Below are 21,617 nucleotides of genomic sequence, written 5' to 3' on the forward strand. Positions count from 1 at the left end.
ACAAACACGCGTGCGACGATATTTTAGCTCCTTCAAGTCTCGAATTGAATAATAAAGCCAAAGGAAAATATTATATAGCTTCCTATAAGTATGAAACGTAGTACACTTTCATTCTACAGCATTTGTTCCCAGATTTGACGCGCTTACGCTTTTACGCCCCCTGCGGGACGTTTTCGAACTAAGAGTAAAAGGGAGGGGCGAAACCGCCACCAAACTCCTTACCTCCTACCAGTGTATTGGCTAGCCTTGGTCGTCCAAATAAAAAAATTCCAAGTTAGTTTTTCGCGTCATCTATTAATTTATTATGATAATATTGTCAAGCACTTAATCACTTACGTTGGGTATTCTCACTTTGATACATATTAATACTTTCATATTGTCACCCATCTTCCCCTAGAGGGAGCCTTAAGTTCCTACATTTTTTTATTTTGTTATCTTAATAAAAAGAGTACCAGCCTCAGAGTTTCACGGGCTACGATAACGGCTGGTATACATTTGTATGCATCCGAACAAATAACTTGTTGATTAATAAATATAGTGAAATTGAACTAGCTCCTCATTTATCCTCACAACACAACATTTGGCGACGGAGATGGGATGCAAGCAAAAGACCCAGTAATTATCCCCACTCTCAAAGTTACTTCTCATCTCCCATCAAACGGCTAAGCCTCGTCAGGGTTAACAAAGGTCCGGACTGCGCTGTAACAAAGACGGCCCCTCCCAAGAGTATAGAAAGCGAGGGCAACCCTCAAAACATTATGGCAGTAGCTTCCCACAATCTCTATGGTTTTTTCGGGCATTTCGACCCTAAAGTGGAGCAATGGCCCACTTATTCCGAACGTTTGGATCTCACCTTCACAGCCAAAGGTATCGTCGACGAACCGCAAAAGAAAGCGATTCTTCTTACCAGCATTGGAGCACCCATATACCAAAAGTTAAGAGACCTTTTATCCCTACGCTACCCAGCGCTAAAACTTATGCCGAATTGGACGCAATAATGAAACAGCATTACACGCCAACACCGAAAGAAATTACACAAAGGTACAAATTCTACAGCCGCTGTCGTAAACCTGGAGAATCAGTAGCGGCCGAATTAAGACAACTTTCGGAGCATTGCAATTCGAAACAAACAACTCTCGAGACTACATGATCAGAGATCGTCTCGTGATGGGCATAGAAAGCGTACAAATTAAAAATCGATTATTAGAAGAAATTAACTTAACCCTCGCGAAAGCAATTGAGTTAGCGTCGAATATAGAAACAGCCGAGCGGGATGTAAAAGAAATGCTCACTACTAAAGCGGAGCCTACATCTGACATACATTACACACAACAACACTCTCGACCTCGGATGAACAAAGGACACTTCAAATCCGGTGCACATTCAAGCACGCCAAAGGTTACAGTACCTGAGCTTCCGACGCGAGACAATGCAAAATGTTTTAGATGGGGAAGTTCCGATCATTTTACCAGAATGTGCGTCTACAAGGACGCCAAATGTAACAAATGCGGAAAGGTTGGACACCTAGCCAAGGTGTGCTTATATAACACTCGGAAACAAGCGAGATCAGCTAATTCTGCCAAATCTCATTACGTGGCAGACTCGACAGCCGAAGATCAGCTACACGACGGCCGAGAACGACAAGACTCAACCGCGGAATATCAGCTCTACAACGAGCAAGAATCACACCTTTATTACGTAGAAACAAATAGAGAAAACTTGATGGATGTCCCAGAACCATGCTACGCGCTTTGCAAAGTCAACCAAGAAGCACTTAGGTTTGAAGTAGATTTGGGGTCTGGCTGCGCTATCGTCTCAGAAGAAACATTTAAGAAAATTCCAAACACTTCTGAATTACAACCTTTCACGAAAAACCTCACGGTCTACACAAAACACAAAGTAGAAATGCTAGGTATCACATCAGTGGAGGTACAATACGAATAGAGGACGAACATCCTACCTTTGGCAGTAGCAAAGGGGCAAGGTCCGAGCCTCTGCGGCAGGAGATGGATTTTTTCCAAACTACGAATCCTAGAACACTTGGTGAATTACACTAAAGACGGCGAATCGTCGTTAGAGTCTGTATTAGAAAGAAACAAAGAAGTTTTCTCACCGGGCCTTGGACACCTAAAGGGGGTTAAAATCCACCTACACAAGAAACCTGACGCCAAACCACGGTTCTTCAAGGCTCGCACCCTACCTTACAGTATTAAAGACAAAGTTGAGAAGGAGCTGGACAGATTGGAACAGGCGGGTGTGATAGTTCCCGTACCTTTCTCCGAGTTTGCAGCCTCTATGGTTCCTGTTTTGAAATCGAAAGATGCTGTACGCTTATGTGGCGATGACAAACTCACGGCCAATTTAGCAATAGATGCCGAAAAATACCCATTACCTCGAGCAAGCGACATCTTCACCACCATGAACGGGTGTACCATTTTCTCAAGATTAGACCTCAAGGAGGCGTACAGTCAGTTAGAATTGGACGACTCATCCCAACACCTAGTTACAATCAACACGTCCAAGGGCCTGTACAAATACACGAGGTTGCCTTATGGAGTATCATCATTCTCAGCAGTGTTCCAACGCGCTATGGAAACTCTATTTCGAGGCCGCGCCCGTGTTTATCCCTTTCTGGACCACATATTAATAGGAAGCAAAACATTAGAGGAACATCTCCGACAGCTGAACGAAATCTTAACGATTCTCCGTAAAGCAGGGTTAAAACTCAATTTAAAGAAATGCGATTTCCTCCAGGCATCTATCAAATTTCTGGGCTACATCTTAGATGCCGAGGGTATTCATCCTCAAAAGGAGAAAATTCAAGCGATAACAGAAGCCACAGCACCGACTAACGTCGAACAGTTGAGAGCTTTCCTCGGTCTCATTAACTATTACGCTAAATTCGTTCCGCAAAACGCAACAGGCCTGGCGCCACTTTACCACCTCTTAACCAAGAAATTTCCTTGGACTTGGGCAGCCACTCAGCAACAAGCCTTTTCTGCGGCTAAAGCTATGCTAACTTCGAAGCAGCTATTGGTACATTATGAACCCGATCTACCACTATATAATAATAATAATAATCTAAGCTTGGTCTAGGAAGGGATGTCCACACTAAGTCAACTCGCGACTTATTTACAGGTGGGCCCCTTTACAATGCATAGAGGGGTGGTGGCTAGCCCCTATGCCACAGCTAACCTACAGCGCCCTATACTAACTATTACCGTTAACCTCTGCAAGTTTTGATGGAAAGGAGAAACCGGGTTAGACCGCGGAGGAAAACTCCTTTTAACAAGCGGGGAGAGAACTTGCAAACTCTACGCAGAAGGATTTGTTCCCAGGTTTTCACCCGGTGCCACAGTCCGGGATCGAACCCGGGATCCTCTTGCTGCGAGGCGAAAGCGCTAACCGCTACGCCACCCCACCTATATGTGGCATAAGACGCTTCCCCAGTTGGAATTGGGGCGGTCTTGTCGCATTCGATAGAAGGAACAGCCAATAGCGTACGCATAAAGAACGCTAACAGCGACTGAAGTCAAGTACCCACAGATAGAAAAGGAAGCGCTAGCTTTAATTTTCGGAATTACCAAGTTTAGGGATTATTTACTGGGTCGTCATTTCAACCTTCTGACGGATCACCAGCCCCTAGCCGCTATATTCTCCGAATCCCGTCCAGTACCTGCCACCGCAGCGTCCAGACTTCAGCGCTGGGCCCTTTTCCTCGCTTCGTATAACTACACAATCATATACAAGAAAGGTGCCCACAACAGCAATGCTGACGCTCTTAGCAGATTGCCCTTGCCGGTCAAGCACACAGAAACACGGTTACCGAACGAATACGTTTGTGTGATGGAACTCCTCGATCAAGGCCCCATCAAGATGGTCGAAATGGCCCAAGCGACTCGAGCAGACCCTACACTTTCACAGGTCTTACAATATTGCCCAGCTTCTTGGCCCCCACATGCAAAGATGCCAGACCCTTGCAAACCATTCTCTTTGCGGAAGGAGGACCTGTCGAGCACAAACGGAATCATCTTCGTCAGCAACAAAGTCGTGGTACCACAAGCTCTCCGTACACGCGTCCTGAACGATCTCCACAGTAGTCACCAAGGCATGAACCAAATGAAGCAATTGGCCAGGACCAAAGTATGGTGGCCAACCCTCAACTCTGACATAGAACGAACGGTCAGAGAATGCACCACATGCCAAACAAACGCACCTTCACCGAACAAGACTTTTAGTCCTTGACCGAAAGTAACAACACCATGTACACGTGGACTTCGCTGGCCCCTTAGAAGGAAGGTATCTACTAATCGTACTGGACTCCGCCTCCCATTGGATCGAAGTGGGAATAACAAACACCACATCCTCTCAGGCGGTCATCAAATTTCTCAGAGAACTGATGGCGCGCTACGGGATCATAAAAACACTAGTTGCGGACAACGCCACCTGTTTTTCGATAACGGAATTTAAAGAATTTCTCGAAGCGAATGGTACAGAACTACTACACTCTGCACCGAACCATCCACAGTCAAAGGGCAGGGCGGAACGAGCCGTAAGAACCACGAAGACCACTCTACGCAAATTGGATGGTTCGATTTCGGAAGGCACGGAAGAAGTCGATTCTGGACTCCAGCGTCACCCCAAAGGATCACTGGAAGCCAGGTTAGCCAAATTCTTATTCAACTATCGCAGAACGCCGTCAGTAAACGGATCATCACCCACAGAAATCATGCTTGGCAGAAAGCTCTACACATCGATTGATATCTTCCATCCGGGTAATCCCAAAAACAAACAGGAAACAACTACCACAGTCAAGACTACGTATAACATCAACGATTCAGTATACGTGAAAGCTTATGGACCTGGAAAGCGGGAGTGATAACGCTAAAAATTGGCACCACCATGTTCGAAATAAACACAGAAGACGGGCTAGTACTGAGACACTCCAACCAAATGAAAAGGAATTACGCTATAGCTCCAACCTCATTCTCGAATACATCAGAGGTCCCTGCAAACCGAAACAACCTAGAAGACACCATAGTTCCGCAGCCAGAAGCCGCGGTTCGCCAAGAACCAACAGCACCTCGCCCTCTCCCTTGGTTTCCTATCGCACCCACCATTACCGATGCGACCCGCCTCGCGCCAATCCAGACACCAGCAGAACAGACAGCAAGCTCCACAGCCGAAGGTTCTTCCACGGCCACTGTGCTTCCTAGGCGGTCAACTAGAGTAAGATGACCCCCCACCGCGATTCGCGGACAAAAATCACTAAACGAACAATTACGCAGTTAAAAGCTTAAAAATTTTAGGGGGGAGTATTGTTGGGTATTCTCACTTTGATACATATTAATACTTGCATATTGTCACCCATCTTCCCCTAGAGGGAGCCTTAAGTTCCTACATTTTTCTTATTATGTTATCTTAATAAAAAGAGTACCAGCCTCAGAGTTTCACGGGCTACGATAACGGCTGGTATACATTTGTATGCATCCGAACAAATGACTTGTTGATTAATAAATATAGTGAAATTGAACTAGCTCCCCATTTATCCTCAAGACACAACAACTTATAATTATCATAATAATAAGTTCAAGACCTTTAACGATTTAATTAAAATATGAATTTTGAAAAACAAATATTTAATTTTTTTAACGTCAAAAAATCTTAAAGTAACTAACCGTAGCTCAGGATCTAACTCCAGTTTGGGGTTGGGCCAACCTTTCAAAATGATGAGTCGCAGATTCATCAGTATTTCATCTTGGGCGGTCGTTTGCTGGATAAGTTCTCGAGTTGCGGAACTCACTGCTAGGTATCGTATCGGATTCACTGATGCTAATTCGTTGAATACAGCCTCTTCATTCTGATAAATGTCCAGATATGGTACTTGTGGCGGACCTGAGTATGATAGGAACGCTTTACTTAACATGTCTGCGATGTGCAGGGACGTTCCTGGGATATATTGAATTTCTAAGTTGTACTGGTGGAGTTTCAAGAGCATCCTTTGCAGGTGTCTAGGGATTACGCGTATTGGCTTGCTGAATATCGGAATTAAGGGCTTGTGATCGGTCTCAATCTTGATTTTCCTGGAAGGTCCAACGTATACATAGAAGCGAAGGCAGCCAAAGACAATTCCCAGGCTTTATTGAGGTCCTTCGGGCCAATACATATACGGATATTATTTACTAATTGACTAGGTGTTTGGCACCTTTTATGTGTGAAGAAGTTTGGAAAAACCTTTGTCTTCAACAATTGAATACGCTTGAAAATCCTTAGCAATCATTCGGCTGATAGCATTAGTTATTTCTATAGCCCTTGGGTGTGATTTTGAAAATATGGTGGCTCTTTTAAACGCCTCCTTTTACGTTGGTTGCTTGATTGCGGTCTTAAATTTCTACACATCCACTTGAAGTTGCTCATAAGAGTCTTCATGCTTTGCCCAAATATGATTCCTCATGCTAGACGTGTTTCCAGCCTTAATTTTAAGTTTCACATCGCAAATATTACAGATTCAATCGTCACCGGATTGATGAAAATATTCCAAAATTTTACTCTTATGTGATTTGGATTTTTAAACGCTACTTGAACTTTCACCATCACCTGCCACGAACTCTCTTCCAATTCAAAGTCTTCATAATCATCCTCAGAAAGTTCAAAGTATTCATCCATATTCCATTTACGTTTACTCATTGATTATTCTAACTTGCAATTCCAAAGCGTTGGGAATAAAATTTAACCCAAAAATTTCTTCCTTTAATTTCTGTCTGGCTATACTGTATCACTACGTTTTTCTCTAAACTCATGGCTTTGTTCACTTACTACTCGCCTACCGCTTTGCTTGAAATAACTAAATCCTATCATCCTTGATTTAAAGTGGAATTAAGCAACAACCCTAGCAGACGTTTTTCTATGCTTAACGGTGTTGCCCTATTGTAGCGTCATCTACGTACACTATTAATTTTGCAACATTTTCTGAGTAATAATTGTTCATTTTTAATTCTATATTAAATTTAATTACTCCATTGCAAATTTTATGTATTAGCAAAACTGTTTAAAATATCTTTGGCTTATGTATTAAACATTAGGCCGACATTATGGCGCTAAAAATTAAATTTTTTCGTCCCAACGGACCTAAGCCGCTTCACAGTTAGCGCGCAGCGTTACGCTATAGATTTTAGGGTAACAGAAAAAGTGACCCATCCCAGGACAATTTATATATTTCAAATTAATATTTTTTGAACTTCTTGCTCATGCGCTCTAGAGCAGTGAAAGCATCAGTGTGACACTTGTTGGTTGGCTGCACGCTCCTCTTCCCTTTTTTTCGCGTGCAGAACCGTATAGAAATTAATAAATAGTACTCAGAACCATACGTAGGTGTCTCTGCAACGTCAACGTATTTTATTTACTTTTGAAATTAGTTTCTTAAGAGTTGTGAAAAATAGTAAGGGATTATACTCTTATAAGTTAAAATAAGTAGTTAATTTAATTATAACTTTGGTTTATACGCAAATTTAAACTACAAACGATAATTTTGGTTTATCTACCTTAGAAACTTATTGGTAAAATTTATTATTTCAAAATATTTTGGTTATCAAATGGCAATAGAAATATTCTATTGCGAATACTAATTCTAAAAAAACGTTCGATAACATTCAAAACCAATTTAACATTTATTTTAAGGTCAAAATTATCAGTAATGTTTGTTATATTATCATGATTTCCTATAGCTTTAAAGCAAAGGGCGGCTCCGTTGGTACCTCTTAAAGATCACTTTCTACTACACAGTGGCTAGTGTTAAGCCAGAGACAGGTACCAATTAGACCTAATGTACTAAGTCTGATTGGTTCCGGCCTTAGGCAAGATAAAACTCGTAATCAGAAGGTTACTCAGAATGCTAAGAGTGATAATGGAGCCACCTGTTGCTTTAAAGAAGAGTGTGTTACAATTGAAAGAAGACACTTTCTTTTGAGCCAAGACTTACGATTTAACGAAAGAGATATTCTTTATTATAGACGCTATTTTGGTCTTTTTCAAATAGCTAAGCTACTCTTCAGTGTTTGAATGTCATGATTCACCCCAATATTAACAATGAAAATCGACCAAGAATTGCTCTTTTCTGCTCTAATTTTATAAATTTTCATTTGTCAGGTACTTTTAACCACTAATTTCTAATCCATAATGTGCAGTGCTATTAAGAATTAGTTGGTGAAAAATTTCCCAAGTTTATTTGCTATATTTTGTACGTAGATGTTTCCGTACTTGGTTTAATTCTAATCTAGTGATTATCAATTTAAAATGGATGGCAAATAAGTGGTCCTTAAGTTAGAGGGCGAGAATTATCACGGCTTCTAAATATTTAGGTTGTATAGAATATGGTTCCAATTTAAAAAAATTCGTCAATTTAAATACCCTCTCAGTGGCGGCGCCAGGACTTTTTTGCAGATAGGCTAAGGAAGATTTGGGGGCCCCTTATAAAATTTCAAGAGAAAAATTTAGTTCCACAGCGTCGATAATATTAAATTTACAACTATTTTTATCATATTATTCATATGGAGAAGTTTAATGTATTAAAGTTCAGTATTATCAGACAATAGACAAATTATATTATTATATCAGGTATAGATTTAATTTTAGAAGTAGGAATGGAGAACAGTGTAATCTGGGCGCGCGTCAAAGTCCCGGACCCCCTTCCCGGGAAGGAGGGGGTATGAAAGAAGAGGCGGGTCATAGCAAAAGAGGTAAAAAGGAATAACGGATTTTTCGCCGTACCAGTCAGCAATGTCATCGAAACGAAGTTTAAGTGAGCCAATAAGATCATTTAAATTTTCGTTACGTGTTGGAGGGAGGGGCTCTTTATTTTAGCTACCTCGTTCAGGATAAAACAATAAAGCGTTGCCGTACAACTACCTCTCAGTTGAATGCATCTGTAATCCACTAGACCCGTGCGATGCTGCCTTTTTTTACGATGCTCAATTGCCTCGGTAGTTAAATGGCATAAATACACAAGCTGTTTGAGCATACTTGTACATTTACCATGCTGATTCTTTCTTTTCCCGTATTATATAGCTGGTGAAGAGTTTGATCTCTTGGATTTCTGGAGGAAATCGACTCAGTTCCCAAAACTGCGAAGAGTAGCTTCGTGGGTACTGGCCATTCCGGTGTCATAGGCAACTGACGAAAGAACGTTTTCCAGCACTGGGGCAACGTCAAACATTAGACGTACTGAACTCAGTGGTTCAACCTTATCGGATCTAACATATGTACATAAAAACTACCTCAGTTATACTCAATAGTGACAATGAAACATGTGTTTTTCAGATCCAAACCACTCATTTATATTATATCTCAAAAATTGAGTGGGCATTCATGGGTATGCCGCTGGTGGGTATGGATTTAGGCGGGTTTTCCAGGGCGGGTTTGGGTTGAGTTCTAACTGTTACGGAGTGGGTGGGCATATCTGAACTGGGTTTTCATTTTGTGGGTGGGTAATGGTATTTTTCTGGTATTCGGGTTCCCACCTCTAATCCGGTTCACCGCATTTCAACTAATAAGATTGCAGAGAAAGACTTCCAAAGCGAGAACACTCCAGCCAAGCAAAGAGGGTAGCCTCTTTGTACCCTCTTTGCTGACATATGTCCATACTATCTCACTCCATTTTATCTCTATTTGCCATTGATCCAAATAAACATATTTGATTTAAAGTGGCCAGTAAGCGATTTGCAGTAGATCAGCTCCAGGTTTTTGCACAGGCTCGAATCCAGCCTGTGACAAAATTAGTTTTTTACTGTTTGGATTAGGTAGTTCTCCCAAGATAAAATAACAACACTATATTAAGCGTAACTAAGATATAAACAAAAATGTGTTTCCTATTAAATCTGCATAAGCCAAGAAACCCGGCGTTGCCCGGGATGTTTTAAGGATCTGAAGTCTATGTAGATGCCCACTCAAGTAAAACATCTCCTTGAAGGCATTTCTTTTTAACCAGTTATATTGCAACTATCAATTTTAATTAAACGATGCTCAATTAGAAGTTAATTATAAAGGTTACAGGTATACAATAAGAAGTTCTTAATAGGCTTAATGGCTAGGTGTTAGCACAAGTCCCAACCCTTGTGAAGAACTGAACCAAACTACTTCTAATGAACTTGATTTCCCTGGTGTTACTGATATCATAAGTTAATAAGATATGTTCCAAAAGTATGAGACTACCCATACTTCGTAGTGCTACAGACTTACAGCTCGAGCTAGTTCGAGAACGACGGAAGCGAGTATTGAAGTCCTACATTCGGTGGTTAATTTTGCAGGACTTCCATCTTCCTATTTAGTCTGAATTGCTAAGCCTTTGACAGCGCCTCATCAGGCGTATGTTGCTTTACCTCCAATCTATGACCTACTTCAATCACTTCATGTCAAACTCCAGTTTGTAACCAGGAGTTTGAAAACTTATTATGGAACATATCTTATGAACTTGGTTGTCCTTGATACAATTTGACCAATCATATTCTGTAACCAATTGCAACTGTGTAGGTCATGAAGGAAAAACAATCTGAAATAAGATAACAAGTTGATAAATCTGTGATTAAATGTGATGATGTAGCATGGCTACCAGATTCCTTGGAGTTTCTACTCCTTGGATCTGGCAGGGTATATATGCCTCCATGCTACATGCTCCTCCTCCTTATCAAATCGTTTGTGATTTTGATATAATTGCTAGGCAGTCACTAGTCAGCTTTCAGAGAGAGCAGTAGTTTTTGTTACATTAACTGTCAAGTGCACGGTTTAGTCGTGTTTATCCCTTTCTTTTCGATTAATAAAATAATAGAAGTTTTCTTCTATTTTTGGATTAAACTGTGAGTTGTCTTTATTCATTTTATGGCCCTCGGGAGTTTCTCCCTATTTAGTTAATTTCAATTGAGGGTTACATAAATGGCGCCCGAACAGGGACTCGACTCGACACGAAATGACTAAGTCTTAAGCCTTGGTCAGTCCCGTAACTGTTTATCATTGTCGGTATATCCGCCCCCCACGTGGCGTTAAGCCTTAGCTTCCACGATGGTAAATAAATAAGAGAATTAAATTAATTCTAGATTAATCATAATTAAAATAATAATAAATTAAAAATAAAAGTATCTTTGTAATTAATATACTCAATTAAGATAACTTACTTGTTTATATTGTATAAACTTAACTGGTTTAACTTAACCTACATAAATAATGGCCTATTCGGACAATAAACAACAATGGAGATCACCTCGAACATCTGAGGATGAGGAGGATGATTCTACACTAAATAAAGGAGAAGATAAGTCAAAGGAAGATCTGTTTGCCTCTGTGGGGGATGATGGCGACACGCTAGCACCGCCAGCAACAGATGATCCTTTGAAGAATTTTAACCGAATTCTTCGCTTTGAAGAAGAGAAGGATGAAGAGGATTCTGATACAAGAAAGAGGACGGCCGCCTCTTCAGTATTGGGATTTTCTCCCTATCAACTATTCCCTCATAAGAGCATTCCCGCTCCCCAGGGAAGTTCAACTCCCTCAAATTTCCCTCCTCAAACTGGAATTGATTCCCTTTTCCTCCCAAATCAACGTCTAAAAACGTTAGGCCTAAAGTTAGTTTTTCAACCACTTTACCTAGTCCCAGAGTTAGAACTATCGGAACCCAAATGTCTCCGTCTCGAAGAATCCCTCAATTAGGACCAGATACTACTGATGAGGAATTAAGATCCTTTATGTTACCCTTACTCCAAACCTTGGCTGATAATTCAACCACACAGGCTAACGCCGTAGCTCGGAATGTAGCTATAAATAAAGCTATAGCTACTAGTTTGGATAAATAAGTTAATGAATAAAAGAACAATTCCTCAGACGGTAAAAGTCCCTATTGAACCGCCTTATGGGATCTTCTAGCGATAATGCATCAGAGTTTTTAGCTGCTTTTGAGGAATATGCCAAATTTCACAAGCTATCAAATGAAGACAGGCTAGCGGCATTGCCTCTCCTTTTACGAGGGCATGCCTTATATTGGTACAGGGATTTAATCCGTCAGTATGACGATATTTGTAATGCAAACCCCGCCCATCCTCATTTAGCTTGGAAGACCTTTAAAAGGCACTTTAAAGCTCAGTTTAAAGACTCAGAAGCTGACTCTAAGCTTAAAATAGGGATTTCCCATAGGAGTCAGAAAGATAAGGAGTCGGTAGAGGATTTTTTCGGGGAAGTTATGAAGTCAAATTTAGGGATGACCCATCCTCTTTCCGAAAAGGAGTTAGTTCCTATAATTAAAAGTAATTTAAAGGATGAACTAAGAACTCCTCTCCTCTTTTTGCAATTCACTACAATTAAGGAATTCCTGTAAAACAATTGAAAAGGATATTGAAGTTAGGAAAAAGAATGCTGAAAAAAGGGAAAAGAGGAGATCACCCCCTAAACCTAAGGTTACAGCTGAGTCCTCTTGCCCAGCTCCGCCCATAGTCATTGTTCCCCCGGGCATTGTCATAGCCCATGCAATCCTCCTAATTCTCCTCAACGGGAATATCCCTTAAAACCTTTAGACTCTAGAGCCAAAGCTAAGGCTAACGACTCCAATAGAAGTCAAAGATCCTTTACTAGATATAATATCAGAGATCAAAATCTCCAGGTCGTCAATTGGCCTTGTCCTACCCCTCTACACGTACTATCACGTGTTTCAATTGTCAGAAACCAGATCATCTAGCACCCGACTGTCAAGAAAAAAAGATTAGCAAGTCGGGGGAAGCCCAGACGGGAGAGATCCCTCGTGGTCCCTCTCCCGGTGCCCAATAAATTCCCCTAACAAAAAGCGTGTCGCGTTCCCCCTGAGGATTGAATCCGTCAGGAAAGGTTCAGTTTATAAAAGGGTTACCATTCCCGTTACTTTTGAACACGCGACAGTTCAAGCTAAATTAGATAGTGGGGCCGATGCCTCTTTTGTCAGTTTAGATCAGTGGCAGAAGATTTGTAAATATAGAAACTCTTCAGAATTACCTGAAGATGAACAATTAGATTGTGTAGTTTGGGGCGATGACCGATATACATTTACAAAAGGTTCTCACGAACTAGAGTTTACCCTTAAGTCAAACGAAAGTGAGAAACAAGTTAAATTTAAATTCTACATAGTTCCTTCCCTCAATAGTGACTTTATATTGGGTCAAGATTTCCTTGAAGAAACCAGAGTCAAGTTAGATTTTGAATCGTCACTATGTCTAGTGGGTAACTTAATGATCCCTTTTTCTATTCCATCTGAAAAGGATCCTATAGATAAGGAGATTGTGAATAGTATTAGGGACGCGGTTTCCGCAGCCCCTATTTCTGATGAACAACGTCATCAATTAGAATCCCTTTTATTGAAATTTCCTGAGTTGTTTTCGGATAAAGTAGGAAGAACAGGACTAGTCTTCAATGAGATTCATACGGGAAATAGTCCGCCCATAAAATCTCAGCCTTATCGTGTTAATGACCAGAAAAGGAAAATAATAGAACAACATGTCAGGGAAATGCTAGATGACGGGATAATCAAACCCTCTGTTTCTCCTTGGGCTTCGCCCGTAGTTTTAGTTGATCAAACAAAACGGGGTAAACCCTATGGGTTTTGTATTGATTATAGAAAACTAAACGAGGTTACCATAAAGGACCCTTATCCCCTGCCTAATAAAGAAGATATGCTAGCAAGAGTAGGAAGGCCAAAATTCATTACAACCCTTGACCTTAAATCAGGGTATTGGCAAGTGGAAATGCACCCTAAGAGCAGACCTAAAACTGCTTTCGTGACTCAGATGGGAAAGTACGAGTTTAATGTACTCCCTTTTGGGCTTTATAACGCCCCTAGCTCCTTTCAGCGTTAAATTGAAGAAATTTTTAGAGATTCCGATTATTTCCAGCTAATTGACTATTTAGATTATTTAATCTCGCTTAGCGAAGATTGGGATCAACACTTAACGTGTTTAGAATACGTCCTTAATAGATTAAAGGAAGCGGGTCTCACCCTTCAGTTGAAGAAGTGTTGTTTCACTCAAAAAGAAGCTACTATATTTGGTCACATAGTAAACGAAACAGGAGTGCATATAGATCCTTCTAAGATATAAGCCATTCAGAAATGCCCTCCTCCTAAAAATGTTAAGGAAGTCCAGAGATTTTTAGGGATGGCAGGTTGGCACAATAGGTTCATTAATCACTACTCTCAAATAGTAGCCCCTATTAATAAACTTAAAAGAAAGGATCAAAAATTTATTTGGGGTATCGAACAGCAACAGGCTTTCGAAAAGATAAAGGAAGAAATCTGTAAGGCTCATCCCTTAGCTTCCTTTAGAAGGGATTCCCCGTGCATTCTCACTACAGATGCTAGTGATGCAGGGTTAGGTGCCCTTCTTTCCCAAATACAATATAACATAAAACTTTGGACCCCGCACGTTTAACCATGAAAATGGGTTTCGGTTAATTTTTTCCAAACTTCGGTACCAGATAGAATGCGTTATGCTGATCAATGTTTCAATGAGACAAAACGTTCTCTGACGTACGGTTCGCTCTGCACGTGTCGTCAAAGTTCATATTTTCTATGAGACATAATAGCTTAAAATTAACTATTTAATTAAATAAAACGCTTGTTTATGAGGGTTTTAAAGCTAGAGGACACAAATAATGCACTTAGGAAGCTTAGAAGAAAGTCACCGGTTATTTGTGGTACTTAAAAGCGACGATTTCTTGCGTTAAAGCAGTTTTCCCATATTTTCATAATTATACTATATCGAAGCTTTCTAATTAGCATTAAGGCAATCGGAAGAAGCATCCCTGCAGGGGCCATAGAGATTTAGAGAGGAGTTCTAGGTTTCTTCGTTTCACTTGAAAACTGTAAATGCCGGTTGAAGATGACACAAAAGGGAGCTGTGTTTAGTAAGCTAACGAAATGGTTATCGATAGGTTCGCCACAAAAAGATAGAAATCCATATCTGCAATAATATGCAGAAGAGGCGACTGGCAAATCAGAGATCTTTAAAGCGTTTGAGACGAATAGCCAAACATTGATGTAATTAAGATGTAGGTCTTGCTATGAGAAAGCTATTATACGTACTTAACCTCGCGTCTTGCAATGTCGGGGTGCTTGTTTATAGCGAGTCCCATCACCTCTCGCTTTTCGGGGTGCTTGATTTTAGCGAGTCCGCTCGCCTCTCGCTTTACGGGGTGCTTGATTATAGCGAGTCCCCTGGCCTCTCGCTTTACGGGGTGCTTGATTATAGCGAGTCCCCTGGCCTCTCGCTTTACGGGGTGCTTGATTATAGCGAGTCCCCTGGCCTCTCGCTTTACGGGGTGCTTGATTATAGCGAGTCCGCTCGCCTCTCGCTTTTCGGGGTGCTTGATTATAGCGAGTCCCCTGGCCTCTCGCTTTACGGGGTGCTTGATTATAGCGAGTCCCCTGGCCTCTCGCTTTACGGGGTGCTTGATTATAGCGAGTCCCCTGGCCTCTTGCTTTACGGGGTGCTTGATTATAGCGAGTCCGCTCGCCTCTCGCTTTTCGGGGTGCTTGATTATAGCGAGTCCCCTGGCCTCTCGCTTTACGGGGTGCTTGATTATAGCGAGTCCCCTGGCCTCTCGCTTTACGGGGTGCTTGATTATAGCGAGTCCCCTGGCCTCTCGCTTTACGGGGTGCTTGATTATAGCGAGTCCCCTGGCCTCTCGCTTTACGGGGTTTTTGTTTAAAGCGGTTTCCATAAAAAGTGGCTTTGGATTTTGATGTTAAACGTCAACAACGTCGATGTCATCATTGACGTTTTGAGGCAATGGTCTATTTGCCGCATCCATGACAGTCTGTAACAGACAACAGTCTGTCCATGGATATTTAACCCTGTTTTCCTGTCTTGCAAACCCCAAATACCAAAGAACACTCGCTACGTGCGCGCATGTACCTAGCGTTCGAGCACCCGATTTACACGTGCAATAGTATCCTATTATTGGTTGTCTGTTTACGATATCTTCAGCCTCGTTATCGTCATCATCTAGAACGTTAAAGGCTATCCAGAGCTGATACTTAGTAGCGTTTCTAAATCGAGAATAATCCCTCACTCGCAGAAAACCAGGCTCGTCTACAAGTTCGTCATACTCAAAGACGTCATTTGCATCCCTTTGCATTTTGTCTTGAATATAGGATGGTGCTAGGTGTATTTGAGATACTCCTACGGTCAGATCTCTCAAATATTCCAATGTGAGGTGCGGGAAATGAGGATCAATATTTGCTTGTAAACGACCCCACCTTCTGTTTCTTCTATGTAGATTTTCAGCTTCTACTCGAGCTTGAACAATATTTGCCTCCCGTGACTTCAAAAGAATTTCTTGAGCCTTTTCGACCGTTGCATCTTGCATATGGACCGGGTCATGGTACTTGTTAATGAGAGCACCGGCAATTCGGTAAAAATCTCCAAGATGAAGGGCGTGCATGAAATTAATTGTATCGTCAAAGAACTTGAAGATTTGTTTTATATGCCCATTTCTTGCTTCTACTATCCAACGTGTTTTCGTCACCAAGCGCGCTTCATTAGCTTCTTCCGTCGAAAATTGTCTTTGATTCGGTCGTAAAAATGGTGGCATTTTGCTCGCAATTCCTAATCTCTCGAGGAATGGTAAAACATCCCTGTAGCCTCTGTCAACTATGAAGATGTCTCCTTCATCAAACCATTCTCGGATTTGTGAAGCGTCTCTTTGATATTCGTTTCGCAGGAGGTTCGCATCGTTGTTACGTGAGTCATAAAAATAGGGCCCTTTAATATCTAAAATATAGCCATCTGGAGCCACTATTAATACTGGCTTGAGCACATGACGACCCTTATGCGTACTATACGATTGCCTTAGAACTCTAAAGTCGGAACTCTTATTTATGTAGCTGTACGTTCCATCTATATATGCAATGGCCCTGGGTGTTTCAGGGTCTGGATTATACAACTCATTAGCGAATGCTGATACATGCCGTTCAATGTATTGGTCCCTCGTTATAGCGTTAAAACCGATATATCGAGGAACAAAGGTTTGCATTAAGGATTTTCGAACCTTCGCGATAGTCAAATTGGTATTTTGCCGAGAAGAGTAATTGAATATGACGGTTAAAACGCCGTCAGACAAGCCTTGACGTAATTTGCACAAACACACTAGAAGGTCTTTTTTGCTTATATGACGTTGAAACGCACCTTCATCCAATGGATGACATAAAGCATATAAATCCCGGAACTGTTCTCTTGTGAGAGCTGACAAAGATTTAAATTCCTCATCGGAAAAACTATTTTCGTCGTGGAATTTAAAATCAGCTCGGTTGTTGGCTGTTTTCCTCAGACCTTCAAGAAATACGTGCAGTTGCTCCCCGCGGAATACAAATGGTCGGTTTATGAATCTTAAACCTTGAATCAAATATGGGAACAGGTACCCCCTTTGTACCCTACCAAACTTGGCGCCTCAACCTTTCTTCACTTAAAAAAGCTAGTTTTTTAAACAGCTAGTCAAGGGCAATGAAGCAAAACTGGTAGGGTACAAAGGTCTTAATATACTTTTCAATCAAGCTTGGTTCTCGAGCCCGAAAACGGATGATTCATTTTAATGCTGTTTGTGAATGAATCAGTAAAATTGCCGTTTCTCTTCCCTTTATATATTATATTATATTGTATTTCATATAATTATTTCACCTAATAATCACAATTCATAATTGGTTTATTATTTATATCACAATCACGCTAGACGTTTCTCGTATTATTGATTATGGCTAATAGAAACAAGGGCCGGTGCTATATTTGCAATGGGGTTTTTAACTTGAGGCAAATGGTGCGCATATTTGGAGACGATAATAATGTGAAACGCCTTATTAGTATTGCAAGGCGAGAAAATCTTGAACGATCTGCGCTAGAGGTAACAGATGCAACACGCATATGTTTTAATTGCAACAGATCAATTAATCAAGAAATCCGAGACATTGAAACCAATCCTTCGTCTGTGAGACTAAATGTCTTGACAAAAACAGCCAATAATACGTGTTTAATTTGTAACGCCGACCAAAATATTCAACGCCTCTCTATGGATAGTAGAATTGATTTATATTTATCTAGGAATGTATATATATCAGAAAACACGAGGTGTTGCGCAATACATTTGGATGAAAGGGGGTACCTGTTCCCATATTTGATTCAAGGTTTAAGATTCATAAACCGACCATTTGTATTCCGCGGGGAGCAACTGCACGTATTTCTTGAAGGTCTGAGGAAAACAGCCAACAACCGAGCTGATTTTAAATTCCACGACGAAAATAGTTTTTCCGATGAGGAATTTAAATCTTTGTCAGCTCTCACAAGAGAACAGTTCCGGGATTTATATGCTTTATGTCATCCATTGGATGAAGGTGCGTTTCAACGTCATATAAGCAAAAAAGACCTTCTAGTGTTTTTGTGCAAATTACGTCAAGGCTTGTCTGACGACGTTTTAACCGTCATATTCAATTACTCTTCTCGGCAAAATACCAGTTTGACTATCGCGAAGGTTCGAAAATCCTTAATGCAAACCTTTGTTCCTCGATATATCGGTTTTAACGCTATAACGAGGGACCAATACATTGAACGGCATGTATCAGCATTGGCTAATGAGTTGTATAATCCAGACCCTGAAACACCCACGGCCATTGCATATATAGATGGAACGTACAGCTACATAAATAAGAGTTCCAACTTTAGAGTTCTAAGGCAATCGTATAGTACGCATAAGGGTCGTCATGTGCTCAAGCCAGTATTAATAGTGGCTCCAGATGGCTATATTTTAGATATTCAAGGGCCCTATTTTTCTGACTCACGTAACAACGATGCGAACCTCCTGCGAAACGAATATCAAAGAGACGCTTCACAAATCCGAGAATGGTTTGATGAAGGAGACATCTTCATAGTTGACAGAGGCTACAGGGATGTTTTACCATTCCTCGAGAGATTAGGAATTGCGAGCAAAATGCCACCATTTTTACGACCGAATCAAAGACAATTTTCGACGGAAGAAGCTAATGAAGCGCGCTTGGTGACGAAAACACGTTGGATAGTAGAAGCAAGAAATGGGCATATAAAACAAATCTTCAAGTTCTTTGACGATACAATTAATTTCATGCACGCCCTTCATCTTGGAGATTTTTACCGAATTGCCGGTGCTCTCATTAACAAGTACCATGACCCTGTCCATATGCAAGATGCAACGGTCGAAAAGGCTCAAGAAATTCTTTTGAAGTCACGGGAGGCAAATATTGTTCAAGCTCGAGTAGAAGCTGAAAATCTACATAGAAGAAACAGAAGGTGGGGTCGTTTACAAGCAAATATTGATCCTCATTTCCCGCACCTCACATTGGAATATTTGAGAGATCTGACCGTAGGAGTATATCAAATACACCTAGCACCATCCTATATTCAAGACAAAATGCAAAGGGATGCAAATGACGTCTTTGAGTATGACGAACTTGTAGACGAGCCTGGTTTTCTGCGAGTGAGGGATTATTCTCGATTTAGAAACGCTACTAAGTATCAGCTCTGGATAGCCTTTAACGTTCTAGATGATGACGATAACGAGGCTGAAGATATCGTAAACAGACAACCAATAATAGGATACTATTGCACGTGTAAATCGGGTGCTCGAACGCTAGGTACATGCGCGCACGTAGCGAGTGTTCTTTGGTATTTGGGGTTTGCAAGACAGGAAAACAGGGTTAAATATCCATGGACAGACTGTTGTCTGTTACAGACTGTCATGGATGCGGCAAATAGACCATTGCCTCAAAACGTCAATGATGACATCGACGTTGTTGACGTTTAACATCAAAATCCAAAGCCACTTTTTATGGAAACCGCTTTAAACAAAAACCCCGTAAAGCGAGAGGCCAGGGGACTCGCTATAATCAAGCACCCCGTAAAGCGAGAGGCCAGGGGACTCGCTATAATCAAGCACCCCGTAAAGCGAGAGGCCAGGGGACTCGCTATAATCAAGCACCCCGTAAAGCGAGAGGCCAGGGGACTCGCTATAATCAAGCACCCCGAAAAGCGAGAGGCGAGCGGACTCGCTATAATCAAGCACCCCGTAAAGCAAGAGGCCAGGGGACTCGCTATAATCAAGCACCCCGTAAAGCGAGAGGCCAGGGGACTCGCTATAATCAAGCACCCCGTAAAGCGAGAGGCCAGGGGACTCGCTATAATCAAGCACCCCGTAAAGCGAGAGGCCAGGGGACTCGCTATAATCAAGCACCCCGAAAAGCGAGAGGCGAGCGGACTCGCTATAATCAAGCACCCCGTAAAGCGAGAGGCCAGGGGACTCGCTATAATCAAGCACCCCGTAAAGCGAGAGGCCAGGGGACTCGCTATAATCAAGCACCCCGAAAAGCGAGAGGCGAGCGGACTCGCTATAATCAAGCACCCCGAAAAGCGAGAGGTGATGGGACTCGCTATAAACAAGCACCCCGACATTGCAAGACGCGAGGTTAAGTACGTATAATAGCTTTCTCATAGCAAGACCTACATCTTAATTACATCAATGTTTGGCTATTCGTCTCAAACGCTTTAAAGATCTCTGATTTGCCAGTCGCCTCTTCTGCATATTATTGCAGATATGGATTTCTATCTTTTTGTGGCGAACCTATCGATAACCATTTCGTTAGCTTACTAAACACAGCTCCCTTTTGTGTCATCTTCAACCGGCATTTACAGTTTTCAAGTGAAACGAAGAAACCTAGAACTCCTTCTCTCTAAATCTCTATGGCCCCTGCAGGGATGCTTCTTCCGATTGCCTTAATGCTAATTAGAAAGCTTCGATATAGTATAATTATGAAAATATGGGAAAACTGCTTTAACGCAAGAAATCGTCGCTTTTAAGTACCACAAATAACCGGTGACTTTCTTCTAAGCTTCCTAAGTGCATTATTTGTGTCCTCTAGCTTTAAAACCCTCATAAACAAGCGTTTTATTTAATTAAATAGTTAATTTTAAGCTATTATGTCTCATAGAAAATATGAACTTTGACGACACGTGCAGAGCGAACCGTACGTCAGAGAACGTTTTGTCTCATTGAAACATTGATCAGCATAACGCATTCTATCTGGTACCGAAGTTTGGAAAAAATTAACCGAAACCCATTTTCATGGTTAAACGTGCGGGGTCGTTTAATAAGTTACCATTTATATTTTAAGCATATTTAAAGCAGTTTTATATTAATATTGTCGTTGCGGATTTCATCCTCAAAAATAGGCTTATACATCTCCGCTCGAATACCTCTGTTTAACTCTGCATAAATTGAGTCAAATCAAATTATTTATTGATGCAAAACAAAAATGTAGGTAAATAGTATAAAAACTCATTTCCATAAGTAAACATATAATCAGAAGTATATAATACTTCTATTATCCCCTTCTGATATCATTAGGTACTAAATTATTATTGAACTCATAATTAACGAGTTTTAAATTAATATCTTTTTAATTTTAAGCATGTAATTTCGGAGAATAAAGTTTTTATCAACGGTTGTTTTGATAAGAACGGAATTTCAATTTATCTAAATGCGTAAACAATAACAATATTGGGTGCCATTACGTGATAAAATTGCAAGAAACGAACAAGTGA

At 41.0% G+C, this 21,617-nt stretch overlaps 2 protein-coding genes across 2 annotated transcripts; both read left to right on the top strand.

The window, feature by feature from the left end:
- The first annotated feature begins 1,146 nt into the window (after positions 1 to 1,146).
- Positions 1,147 to 5,864, top strand: LOC149672239 (uncharacterized). The gene is made up of 6 exons (XM_089840139.1): positions 1,147 to 1,912; positions 1,970 to 3,036; positions 3,589 to 4,182; positions 4,373 to 4,702; positions 4,854 to 5,188; positions 5,684 to 5,864. Exons 1-6 carry the CDS (start codon positions 1,147 to 1,149, stop codon positions 5,862 to 5,864), a joined length of 3,273 nt encoding a protein of 1,090 aa, XP_089696265.1.
- An 11,884-nt stretch (positions 5,865 to 17,748) lies between these two features.
- On the top strand, positions 17,749 to 19,824 carry LOC149672240 (uncharacterized). Its single transcript, XM_089840140.1, has one exon. The coding sequence runs from the start codon at positions 17,749 to 17,751 to the stop codon at positions 19,822 to 19,824; it is 2,076 nt and encodes a 691-aa protein (XP_089696266.1).
- The last annotated feature ends 1,793 nt before the right edge of the window (positions 19,825 to 21,617 follow it).

This window comes from Phalangium opilio, unplaced genomic scaffold, assembly GCF_054372755.1.
Source record: "Phalangium opilio isolate 3A_F unplaced genomic scaffold, DU_Popi_V2 ptg000053l_1, whole genome shotgun sequence".
Lineage (NCBI taxonomy): Eukaryota > Metazoa > Arthropoda > Arachnida > Opiliones > Phalangiidae > Phalangium > Phalangium opilio.

Excerpts from the sequence above, each read along its gene's own strand:
- LOC149672240 (XM_089840140.1), top strand. The coding sequence starts at position 17,749 with ATGGCTAATAGAAACAAGGGCCGGTGCTATATTTGCAATGGGGTTTTT.
- LOC149672239 (XM_089840139.1), top strand. The coding sequence starts at position 1,147 with ATGATCAGAGATCGTCTCGTGATGGGCATAGAAAGCGTACAAATTAAA. Across the intron at positions 4,183-4,372 it reads ACTCTGACATAGAACGAACG|GCGGTCATCAAATTTCTCAG; the intron begins GTCAGAGAATGC and ends ACATCCTCTCAG. Across the intron at positions 5,189-5,683 it reads AGCAAGCTCCACAGCCGAAG|CTCAGGATCTAACTCCAGTT; the intron begins GTTCTTCCACGG and ends AACTAACCGTAG.